Genomic DNA, 13,054 nt, shown 5'->3' with positions numbered 1-13,054 from the left:
TGAGCCCAGTTTAATGCAGTGTTTTGTCTGAAAACACTCTGAATAAGATTCTGGCTTCCCCCCCTCCTTGTCTTTGCCTAGTGTTTGCACATACATAACAGTTGAAGAACTCCCCTCCAGAAGGGCCAAGCTGTCTTCCACATCGAGACAACACCACAGACTGTAGCCTTTTGCCACTTTGTTCACAAAAGCAGGCACCACTTCAACAGCCTTCTAAATTCTTTTTGTCCTACACACAAAGCTGTCGGCCTGAGGGCTGCAGGATTCTCTCCAAGATGACAATGCTCTAGGTGAGCCAAAACTGGAAGCTTCCAGTTAAGAACTTGAAGGATTTGTTACACATATGGACAAATAGGAGGACTGAGAAACACACTTGATAAACATGCAGGAAAGAGTGTGGGAGACAGCCAAAGACATCTTAAAACTTGCTTTAAATTCTCAGTCTTTCTGTCTCTGTGTCATGCAGCATGCACACTTACTCCAGCCTACATCCTGTCTCCAGCCCTGGACTCAAAGGCTTAAACCTCTCTGCAGAGGAGCAGCCATGCAGCATCACCCTCTCCTACAGCTGGGACCAAGATTGGAGTCTCTCACTTCAAGAGGAAAAGCCTGGGGGCAACCTGTCCCCAAAGAGGGCACTCCTGAACGGCAATTTGATTTGTAAAGGTTGCAGATGCTCACCACAGGAGAAGCTACTGCTTCAGTGGCGAGAATGCAGGATACAGCATGAATGGCAAAGCCTGTTCCAAGGGGGAAGTTTGAGACCCAGCTCCACCACAGCTTGCAAGCAGCTTACTTGTCCAGTCAGATCCACCCCAACCTGCAGAGACACAAGCCTTGCTGTCCAGGGCACCAAACAAGACTGAAAAGAGCCAAAGACTCAGTCAAGGGAATGGTAGCTGCAGCTGAAAGGCAGAGTAGGAGGAAGATAAAGTGGGACTTCTGCTCAGGGAAAGCACAGGGATCTGGTATTAGCAGGGAGGCATAAAAGTTTGGATGTAAGGACATTTTAGGAGGGTAAAAAGACAAGAGAGGCTCTTGGTCACATGAAGACCTGAAATGACTACCATTGTGACTGATGAGCTCATCATTACAGAGTGGGGGATAAAAAAGGTTTCTTTTTGGAGGTTTCCATTAAAAAACAACCACTAAATACAATCCAGAATCTGCTCTTTAACCAAGTGTCACTCCTTGCAGCCAGTGGTTTCAAGAGAATTCTTCTAAGGGACTTGGTAACCTCCTCACAAGTGATGCATCAGATGGGATCCAACAGAGTCATTGCACAACTCTTCCCTGGCAGGTCGAGCTGGAAGCATCTCAGGTACACAAGACCCCAATACTCTATCTGTGTCCACCTGAGACAGCCCTCTGATTACCAGCTTCCATGCCAGCTAACATTTCCAGTGTTCCTGCCAGCACCAATTAGTGTCCAGAATACAACTGGCATCTTTGCAAGCATCAATCTTACTGCCTTCATTTCTCAGGAACGGCATCCATCTGCTCCTAATAGCTCACATCTGGCATATTGAGTGTTTCCAAAGAGTCTCAATCCTATTTGAAAGAAATTATTCTTCCAGCCAAGAGAGGAATTTAGCAGAGAACTGAATTCAGTATTTGTAGTTATGAATTTACTACAAACTACAGAGTTACCTGAGGTTTCAAACTTTAAAGCTACAATTTCTTCTAGGGCTTGCTTTTTAATCCTCAGTAAGTTAGCTCTTAGGTAAATCACTGTGTGGCAGAAAACTTCCATGGAGGAAACATGGAGAGGTGGTAGGACCAGAGCACAGAGGATCTACACAGCAAAAATGTCCCTGAGCACTGTCCAGGTCACTGAAGGTTTCCTCCTGCAATGACCAGAATACAGGAGGTGGAAGCATTCCCAATAACACCACCTGACATGGTACACTGTGACAACTCTGGAGCAGGAATGGGTATGACCTGAATGCATCTCAGGGGATGGGGGTCACCTCTTCATCTGCTCAAAATGCTGCACTGGAACCCAGAGGAAGCAGCCTTGTGCTGGGACACACAAGCTCCTCAGAGACATGAGGATCTCCTGCGTGACAGCAGATGACTCAGAGTGCGGTCAACAGAATGAAACAGGTAATTAGGCAGAAAGAGGAAGCAAGTGTCAGCCTTGGAAGAGAAAAGCAAGGCAGCAGCTCTAAACCAGGACTCTTCCAGAAGAGGGTCAGTCTCAGGTGTCAGTGACAGAGCTCTGGAAGGTCCCAGTATTCACTCAAAACCTTGACTGCTCCCAGCTGATAACAGCGCAGCCGGAGGCATCACTGCAACCAGAAAGGAGGCTTTCAACGTTCCCCATTCCAGCACCAGGAAGACAGCTGGTCTGACGTCTCTGCACCCAGCTGGAGGCAGAGACCAGCACTGGGACAACTCCAGACTTCAGCCCAGTTTTGGCTGAGCTGGCAGTTTGTGCTGGGAGCGTCACTCCTGCCTGGGTGGGGAGGGAAGGACACTTTGCCCTCTGTGGGAGCAGGCTAGCCAGTGAGGTTGTCAGTAGTAAGCGTGCATGTGTTTTATTTGGCCCTGCTCCTAAAATAATTGTTTGGCCACAATGGAAGGTGACAAGTGATTCAGCTGTGGCCCCACAGGGAATATCAGGAGAAAATCCCCAGGCACTCACACAACTGTGCCTGGGCTGCTCTGAACTGCAGCATCACATCTGCTCAGGGGTCAGTCCCCAGTAGCCCTTCACTCCTGCCCCAAGAAGTTCTTCTCTCCTACCTGGACCAAATGGCTTCTTTGTCCCCCTGCCTGAGTTTAGCAAGAAGGTCACTTATAGCAAAAGGAAGCTGCCCCAACCTTCACCCAAATGTGGGCAGAGCTGCTATTGAAAAAACAAAACCTGCTCAGTTTCTGGCAGGAGCATGGAAGAAGTGCAGCTGGAATCACTAGGAAGACAGATATTAAATTAACAAATATCTCTACCAAACATGCATGTACTGTGACTGCTCAAGGCCATAAATACAAACAAATCTGGATGGATTTTCACTGGATCACATGGAAGACAGATTCTTGACACAACAATCACCTGCAACTCAAGTTTCCAATTCTTTCTCCAACACATCAAAAAGATCATCAGATCTGGACTCAGGAAAAATATTTTTCCCCTCTTACTATGTGTGCAGAAGCAGCTGAACACTTTCAGCCAATCAGTTATTTTTTTTGTGGTTTTGGGTTTTGTTTTTTTAATAACTGGAGGCATGAATAATTTCCAGTATGGAAAATTTCTGCCTAAAGAGCTAAAATTGGCATAGAATCATCCAACAGTCACATAATAAAGGCCTCCAGCAATGGTAACAGTCAGTGCTACCAAGCCTACCTAGAGCATTTTTTCCACTGTGCTAGGAGGATCTGTTTCAGTCCTCTCCTTTCAATCCAGTTTCCAGTGTACTGCATCACAAGTTTAAAATAAGGACAGCAGGAAGCATGTGTGATAAGGGGGAAGGAAGGGAAAAACCACAATTTCATTCATTCTTTCAACAGAGCCAACAAGGACTGGTTACTTTTATTCTTTTTTTGGTGTTGTTTTCTTTTTAAAGTTGCAAGGAAGGGGGAAGAGGTTTGCTTTAGATTTTCCCAGCTGCACCACGGTATGTATAAAGCACCTCTGCCTCTAAAGGTGCTCTGAGGTGTTTTGCAGAAACAGTCTGAGTCTGGCTCCATGCAGCTTCCAAAGACAATGCCTTCCACCAAGGCCACCACCTCACAGCACCAGCAAAGATGAGGTGCTGTGGAGAAAAGCACTGAGCTCCGTTTCCGTCCGGCCCTGGCTGCTGCCCAACAGCTGTTTTCTGTCTATTTACTTTAGTATTTCCTTGGTTACACAAGCAGCTGCACACAGCTTAACCCTGCCTGCACCCACAACCACCTGTGCCACCCTACCTTACCTTGCCTGGCATCATGCTGTGGGACAGAAGCAAGGGGCAGACTAAGGACATCCAGGGTCATGTCAAGGCTAGGCTCTTGCTGGCTAGCCAAGGCTTACACAATGCAGTCACCCTCATGGCCATGTTTGCAGAAGGGGCCTTGTTCAGCAGGGAACAGGGCACCATCAACATGAAAGGCTGTCTTGCACAGCCCCAGGTCTTGAAGGCTGTTCTAAAGCCAGCAAAACCTGGGAAATCCATCTGGATTCCCATGGGCTTGCTTCACTGGGCAAGCCCAGAGGTACTGTAATTTTAGCAGTGTATTTGTAGCTGGCTGCAACGATTTCAGGAAAGGCATTTTTATTCTGGGGAATCACAGCACCCTTTCAAACAAAGCAAAAAATCTAGGATCACCTCATGTGAGTGAGCTGCTGGAGGCAGAGGGTGCCCAGCTCCAGGCCAGGAGGGATGTGCCAGTGACTTTTCTGGCAGCTGCTGCTGGTCCATAGACCACTTCATGCATTTTCCTTTCTCATCTGCACAGAGTCTGTTCCAGCAGCTCAGTTTTTGTTTGGGCTCATAAAGCTCAGCCAGACCCCTTGGCTCATCTCCACCAATGAGGGGGTGGAAAACACCCTTTGCTTGCTTGTGCAGAACACCAGCTTCACTTTTCTGCAATCTGGCCTGTCCCCAATTGCCTTTCCAGTCTCCCCACTCCCTCCCAGCTTCATTTTCTTCCAGGCTTCCCACTGCATTAGGAGGTGATTGCTAAAGCAGCTGCTGCCCTCTGAGCTGGCACTGCTCCACTCTGGGCAGCAAGCACTTCCCCAGTGCCTGCTCCCCAAATTGCAGACAGAGAGACATGGATCCAGGGAATCTATTCTTTTCAGCAGCAGTCCTGTTTTGATGCAAAAGCAACTGGGAAAGGTACGGTATTAGCTCTGCAAGATGGGGATTTGGGTCTCACTTTAACAAAATCACCCTCCAAAGCAATCCAAACCCACCCCAAAATCCCTACCACTTGTATATTTCCAACAGAAGAGTTCAAACACACCTATGCAGCCCTGCATGCAGGTAGTCCAGCGAGGGATAGCAGAACTTGAACACTGGGACGTGCAAAAGCTCCAGGGTGTCCCCACCAACATGCAAGCGGCACTGGATCAAAAGTCTAACTTCTGAGGTTGCTTGCTCTTGGTTTTTTTTCAAGGGTTTAAGTTTACTCAGATAAAAGTATTTTCTGGTAGACTACAAGAGGCACACTTAGTCTAAGGCAGAAACCATGCTTCTCTCTCAACTGACCACAGCTTTCCACCTTCCAAGCCCCAAGCAGTGGCAGAAAGCTCACCTGCAAGTCGAAGAACTTGCTGTACCGTCGGTATATGACTTCTGTGGATCCATTGGACCAGGTGACTTTGATAATGTACACCTGTAAGGAACAGAAGAAGAAATCAGAGAGGAGTGACCCCAACAACCTGCACCATAACCTGAACACCACAAAGCTGCCAGTGCAGCTCCCACAGCTAAGCATCACCCAGGGAAGTTTATGGAAGCACTTAAAGGCATTTCAGCAATACTACAAAGCAGGTAGGATTAATTTACTAAACTCCACTGCTGCAACTTAACTGTCCATTAAATGGTGACTCCTAGTTTTGAACTAAGACAACTTCTCATCTCTAGAGAGGGGGATATATCAAATGTAAAAGAGAAAGACACATCATGGGTTAGTAACTATGCCTGCACCTTCCTGCTGCAGCTTCAAGTCTGATACCGAGGTCCCAACACCGGAGTGTGCTGCACCGGACACCACCAGCAGCCTGAGCTCACAAGAACTCAGACAAGGTTCAAGTCTGTTCTTCCCTAAGCAGCTCTGAGGCTTTGTTTACTTAATGTGCAAATTACCCTGCTCTTCCTTAAAACACTGAAGTCAGCCAGTCCTAGTAACTGCAGGTTAGTCACAGACCACATGACCAGGTTTTTACTGGTGATGAATGCAAAGAAAAAGAGCAACTCTTTTTTCCCCTATTTCTTCTATGAAAAACAACAAGCAAATAAAACAATTAGGCAATTACTTATCCAGTGTTCTCGCTTGTTGCTCACAGAGACCAAAGATGACCCTTGATGAGGTGCCAGCTAACACTCAAACAATCAGCCTCTGCTAATTGGTAACAGATTGACTAAGCAGAACAAGGGCATGTTCATCCCTCCTTCCAACTCTCACGTCCTACTTACTTCTACCACAAATTCAAGTATCAGTTCACTGAAGCAGGGACAAAAACATCCAGAAGTTCAGGTGAACAGCTCTGCTAGAACTCCAGTTAACATAATGAAGCATGAAGGCTCTTAGGATGCTGATGTTTCGGTATTTAAAACAGAATCTCCTAAGAGTTTCACAAAGCTTCCTGCAGAGAGAGACACTTTTCCAGATGCTGGAATGTGACCAACGTCCCAGCCCAATACTGAAACTCAAACACCAAGAGACTCAAATAAGTATCACAGTGCTAAATTATTTGTGCTTGCCAAACCTGCTCCAATGCCGCACTAAGAATCTAATCAAAAGGTCACTCTGCTGCTTAGAGGGTTGATGGAGCATGACCTTACCCAGGTGAGGAGACTCCTGAGGAACCACAAACTCTTTGCAGCAGAGTAATTTCCACATTAAGACGGAAAAAGAAGCAGCAAGTTCTTACAGCTGAAATGAAAGACCTTCAGTACCTTCAACGCAGCAGGTCAATGACCACTGACGATCATCCCTGACTGCTCTGCTGACGTGCAGTGAGCTGGCCTGGTGTCACAGGCATCACCACCACCCTTTCCAGACAAAATTCAAACTGCTCAGCACTGCCTCACAGGCCTTATTCAGCTAACCACAATGCTCTCCTTTCATTCACATGTTCTTTGGAGGTGAAGGACCTGTGATTTCTGCATATTAACCCAGCCAAAGACAGAGGGCTCCTGCAAGGCAGCATCTGCAGCAGCTGTGGAGACATGGGTGGACACCGATTTTGTGCAAGGGAGGTCCAGACACTGTGCTTACTTATCTCCAAACACGGCATTGTAGCAGGCACAATACCCTTCAAGAACATGCTTACAGACGTCAACAGGTCAGGGACAACTTGGCTGAGCAGTTTGCAATGGAAAGCAGCAAAGCTGCAGGACGTATCTGACAGCATCCACACAGTCACCACCATACCATCAGCACCCCAAGCGTTAACTTGGCTCTAAGGAAGCATCCATGCTGCCTTTACCCTCAACCCCAGGACTCACCGACAGGTCAGCATGAGCTCATTTTGCTTGGAAGCTCAGCTGATATCCCAGCTTTCTTACCAGTCTACAGCACTTTACAGGGTTATATCACCGCTGGCTGCCTGCCTGGAGAAAGCCTTCCACTGGGGCAGCAGGAAAAGCCAACTTTTCTTCATTGTTTATTCCTATCCTGCCTTTATTTGGAGTCAACAGCTTATTAGACTGGGATTTTAATCAGGATGTGGATTTGCTCAAGCCAAAATGAATTCAAAGCTCTTAAGTGTAATAAAGCCATGAGATCTGAGAGCACACCATGCTTTATTACACCCTTTGCATCTGAGGGAAGGAGCATTTCTCCCAACCAGTGAGCTCACTCCTCTTTTGCTGAAACACACATCTTCCAGGAGCCTGGGTAACAGTTTCTGCACACCCCATCTGAGCACCAGAAAGTGCTCCAGAGTTATCTCCTCCTCACTTGTTGAAAAAATATAGGGGGATGCCCAGAGGAATGGGAGCTCCTCTCTCAGTAAAGCTGGCTTCCTCTGTCCCTGGGAATATCCCTTGTCCTTCACTCCAACCATCCCATTCTATCAAAGCATTTTGCTGGCCAAAGCCACCACAGATCTTGGTCTCTGCTGATACCTAATCCAGTCCCTGCTGTCCCAGGGATAAAAAAGACACCGCTAAACAGAACTCAGGTGCTCTCCTCAACTAACACAAGTAGCAGAGGTACAGACTGGAATGGGCTGCCCAGGGAGGTGGTGGAGTCACCATCCCTGGAGGTGATCAAAAAAAGACTGGATGAGGCACTTAGTGCCATGGTCTAGTTGATTGGACAGGGCTGGATGACAGGTTGGACTGGATGATCTTGGAGGTCTCTTCCAACCTGGTTGAATCTATGCTTTTGAAAGATATAAATAGTGCAGTTAGCCACCCAGTGATGGTTTTCACAGGGACTGAAGATGATGAGAAACCAACCTCCCACAGGCACTCACCCACCCTGCTCTCAGGTGCATTTCGGAAGACACTTTCAACGACCAAGACAGTTTTGGAAACATTGCACTTGGTCTGAAGTTTCCCCTCCTGGCCTGGCACTGCACCACGTCCTGCCAGAAGCAGCCATCACCAAGTAGTAGCCCAAACAAACCAAATTTTGTCCCAGGAGGAGCCATCCAATCCATCGGTCCCACAAGCCGTGATCCTGCAGAGGCTGCTCCACGGATAGGCTTTTCCCCAGCCCAGCTGTGTGGGTGAGGGCATGTGGAAATAGTTATGTCATGGGTCTTCTCCAGCTCGGATTTCTACGGTCCTTCAAAGAAGTAACACACAGAAAGCACCAGCAGATCTTTTCCATGGAAGGAGTGAGGGGGTCTCCCAAGGCTGCAGCTGGTGCTGTCTCAGGGACATGCACCTACGGGGAGCTCTGCTGGGAACAGGGGGGGCTGTCACTCAGGCCCTGCTCCATCATTTCCTTGAGGACTGGGAAGAGCCAAGCAGACGGCAGGGAGGCAGCAGGCAGCCAGATCCAGGAGGGGGGAGATCTGCAATCCCATCACATGGGCTGGGCCCCTAGCCAAAACCAACAGGCAGAGCTATCTAAATATTTACAGCCCTTCCCAGGCCAGCAGTGGTTTCTGCACCACAGAGGGGAACTAGCTGACTTGGTGAAACCTGGGAACTGGTAGCTCCCTTCCCTCCTGCAAGGATGCCCATCTCTCAACCTCAAGAGTCCTCATCCCTTGGCAGTCCAGGTTTCTGCACGTGTCACATCAAACCTGCAGCTAGGTCTGATGGCTTAAGTCAGTGGGCCAACATGAGCTTTGGAAGAAGCAGAAATCATTCACCTTTTTTACTTCAGCCATGGGACAGGGGAGTAGAGCTGAAATTCTTGCTCATGCTTCTGACACCCATGAGATGTAGCTCATAGTATCTGTCCTACTACAGCGAGGCAAAAGGAGAGTGCAGAGAGCTTTCTGGGTCACTCAAAATCCTGCTTTCAGGATTAAGAGCTCTGAGAACACATCCTCAGCCTTCCATTGCTCCTCTCCCAGCCACTATAGTTCCCTGGCCCCTGTGCCATGCAACCACAAGTCTCACGCTGCAGCAGTCCCATGTTATGAATCATAGAATCAGTCAGGGTTGGAAGGAACCACAAGGGTCATCCAGCTCCAACCCCCTTGCCATGGGCAGGGACACCTCACCCTAGATCAGACTGTCTAGAGCTCCATCCAGCCTGGCCTTAAACACCTCCAGGGATGGGGCTTCCACCACCTCCCTGGGCAACCTGTTCCAGGGTCTCACCACTCTCATGGTGAAGAATCCACTTATTTCTAGCTTCGTTCCATTCCCCCCAGTCCTATCACTACCTGACAGCCTAAAAAGTCCCTCTCCAGCTTTCTTGTAGGACCCCTAAAGTACTGAAAGGTCACAAGAAGAGCCTTCTCCTCTCCAGACTGAACAGCCCCAACTCTCTCAGTCTCTCCTCATAGCAGAAGTGCTCCAACCTTCTGATCATCCTCATGGCCCTTTTCTGAACACGTTCCAGCACGTTCATATCCCTCTTACAATAGGGGCTCCAGAATGGGATGCAGTACTCCAGGTGGGGTCTCACCAGCAGGGAGGAGAGGATCATCTCCCTCGACCTGCTGGCCACACTTCTCCTGATGCAGCCCAGGATGCAGGAGTTCCTGGTGATAGCCTTGTCAGATCCTCAGCAAAGAATATCTGTCCTCCAGTCCCAGAGAGCACAGAGTCCATGTGAACAGTTTCAGAGGTGCAAGTGGATCTTGTTTAATGCCAGAAGGGAGCAGCAATTCACATTAAAGCCAAACATGCTCCATGCTCCTGTCCCTTGGAAGGCAGAAGCAGATCAGATCCTTCACAGAAAACTAAAACCTGCAGATGCAAAAGGCTGAACTCCAACAGAAAGGACAGGTATCAGACTTTCATACACCCTGGGCTCCTCAAACTCCCTGCATCACACACCAAATACTTAAAAATTATCAACTGACAAGTTCACCATCAGGACCACAACTGTCCAAGATGCTCCTTGGTCACATTAGAAACCAAGTGTCTTAAACAGAAATACAAAGAGGGAAAAAAGGCCCAGGGAATCTTGCAGCCCACACAGCTGGGCATTACAAGCTTGGTCTCTGTGGCATCCTTCCAGCACAACCTCATGTCTGCCACTGCGCTCCCCACCCCAGCATCTCTGGAGAGGCAGCTCATGGGGAGAAAGGGCCAGGGGAAAGTGGGACTGAAAACCTTCATAAGGGAACTGTCAAAAAATGACAGGTTGCTAAAAGAAATGCAAATGGCACCTGGCCAACCATAACAGAGCTGTCAACAAGAGCTGCCAGTCAGCTCACACGGCGAGGAGGGATCTGCAGCCCCAGGAGAAACAGCCTGGCAACCCATGGTGGGCAAGTGCTGGAGGGAGATCCAGGGCGTCCCTCCTGGGCAGGATGGGACCCAGGTGGAGAGTGAGCTCCAGGGCTGGCCATCACCAGAAGAGCAAGGAGGCTGGAGGAGCCACAGCCCAGAGGCACAAGCAAAGCAGAGTCACAGGGACTGGGGTACAAAGAAGCCAGTGCACATTACCTATCTGAAAGAGCAGCCAGAGATTTTTGGGGTTTATCTCCTGAAGAAACAACATAGCAAGCCTAAACCCTGGGAGCTGTCAGACCTCCAGAAGTACTTCCAGGGACTGATAAAGAACCTCCACACTGCAGACAACAATGGTTCCTAGTGACTTCCACTGCTCAGTGACAGACGACTGAAGTGCTTCACAAGTCCTCAACCTTGCCCCTTCCCCAAGAGGCACATTACCCAAAACATAACACGGCTAGAGAGAGCAGATGATTCAACTGGCTGACTCCAGGCAGTGGAATTAAGAACAGATACTTAAAAAAAAAAATCAAAATAAGAGTTTCCTGTTCTTGAAACACGAGGCTGAGTGACCTAGAAGAATCACTTCTGGACTCCTTGCATAAACGTACTAAAGACATGCACAAAACACAACCTGGGAAGCAGCCTGGACTGCTCACATTTGAGTAGGGAAAAGGTAAACGAGACTCAGAAAAAATTACAGTGTCAGCCTCTCTCCTCCCACAGAAGAGTTTTCCAAAGTTTTACAAGGAGACTTGCAAGGCATCCAGACTGGGACACACACATGAAGCCCACATATAAGGCTTTAAGGAGAAGGCAACTGCTGGCCAGCCTGTGAGCTCTCTGCCTGATGGATGTGCTGCCTTGCTCAGCTGTTCTACCTCAAGCTCAGCACTATGCAGCTCTGCCAGCTGAAGCTCAGGAGCAGCACACCCATACCAGCATCCCCTCCCTGCAAGTCAGAAGTCTGCCAGCAGCCCTCCTTGGCACAGCACAGCCCTCCCAGGGTGACACTGCAGCAATCCCCACATGGAGAGCTCCCACACACTGAGGCCCTCCTGTTCCCATGCCAGCCACATCAGAGGCATACGAACCACAGCAGGGTGAAACACAATGCCACGGTCACTTAGGCGTCTTCATGGGGCTGCAGGGACACACAGCTCTGCCCACCCACCACTGGTGGGCATCAGCACAGGTTCCCAACCACTCAGCAGAGCCCCTACAGCAAAGCCAGACACAACAGCCTCCAGCAGAGGCAGAGCTGTCTGTGGAGCCGTTTCCAATGGCTTTGAGTCTGTGTGGTCTCAGGTCCAGGGAGACTACGTACAATAAACCTCTCTGTGGAAAACTCTGCATATTTAAAGCATCTTTCACAGCAGAGGGGAAAAAAGCATCAGTGTTTATTCCACCCCACCCCGAAACACAGGGAAGCCACATGAGAGCCTCGCACCTCAGCTTCAGCTGCTGCTATGAGAAAGAAGCAGCAAGAAATTCAATGGTGTAGAGAAACCAATTCAGCTGAGGGACTGAGCCAAGCCAAAGGATGTTTAATACAGAAAAGGGAGTGGGCAATTGTTAAAGGAAAAGAAAAAAAAGGAGGGAGGTGGCTGGAAACAAAGCAAGCTCTGGGCAGCGAGCTGCTATAGTTGGCCTCTCTCCATAAGGCTTCGCCGCCACAGGCGTGCAAGGCTGGGGAGTCTGGGGGGGCTCTTGTGCTGCAGGACACAAGAAAAGGACAGTCTGAGGAGCAATCCCAGTGGTAACTGCGGGGCCTTGGGGATGCTGCCGTAGTCCCTCTGCTCTAGATGAGGGGAGAAACAGAAGCAACAAGTCAGAGCTGCAGGGAGGAGCCAGGTAACAGGGATGCAGGCAAGAGGAGGACAGGCACATCCTCACCATCACAGCGAATAACTCAAGCCAACCTGCCCTTGCATCCAGGGTTACAATAAGCAGCCAGCTCCCCTAGGTCGGAATCATCCCTTCAAGCAGACCCTCCCTGAAACCCCAGCTTCTCCCACTCCGCTGCTGTATGGCTCACCAGGGCACAGCACTGCCTAAGCCACTGCACACAGGCAGGGTTACGCCAAGCGCAGGGAACCCCACGGACAACCCACGCAGAGCCTTCAGCCACACGGCAGCCGCAGCCGCTTGTTTGCGCTGAAGCGCACTGAAGGTCAAGCACATGGATTCGTTTGTTTGCCGTTCCCACTGCTACATGGCAGGCAGGGACACCCTCCAAAGCCAAGCTGCGAGGGATCAAGGTCACCACGATGGCCCCGGTGCTGAAGTTCACTGCTGGAACCGTGCATGAGCTGCAGCCACCTCAGCCGCTGTGTGCCAGGCAGGATTTGGCCCTTCCACTGAACTTCGACATCCAAGGTTTGCAACGGCCTTGAGTAACACGGCCAGGGAAGAAAAACAAAGCAGTTTGCATTTCAGTGCTGCTTTCCATCCACAAAGCTAAGGGCACTCCCTGAAGCCCCCACCCTCTTGAGGCGTTATGGGGAAGGAAGGACAGGTCGGCTCTGCAG

At 49.5% G+C, this 13,054-nt stretch overlaps 1 protein-coding gene across 2 annotated transcripts in view; it reads right to left on the bottom strand.

The window, feature by feature from the left end:
- SH3PXD2B (SH3 and PX domains 2B) overlaps positions 1 to 13,054 on the bottom strand; it is a 75,710-nt gene that overhangs the window by 57,243 nt on the left and 5,413 nt on the right. For both annotated transcript variants that reach the window (XM_064161821.1, XM_064161822.1), the window contains exon 2: positions 5,239 to 5,319. In XM_064161821.1, the coding sequence (XP_064017891.1) occupies positions 5,239 to 5,319 (81 nt within the window). The remainder of the gene's footprint in view (positions 1 to 5,238; positions 5,320 to 13,054) is intronic.

This window comes from Pogoniulus pusillus, chromosome 22 (genome assembly GCF_015220805.1).
Source record: "Pogoniulus pusillus isolate bPogPus1 chromosome 22, bPogPus1.pri, whole genome shotgun sequence".
Lineage (NCBI taxonomy): Eukaryota > Metazoa > Chordata > Aves > Piciformes > Lybiidae > Pogoniulus > Pogoniulus pusillus.
The sequence above is the reverse complement of the archived record's forward strand: the minus strand, read 5'-3'. Positions and strand labels throughout refer to the sequence as shown.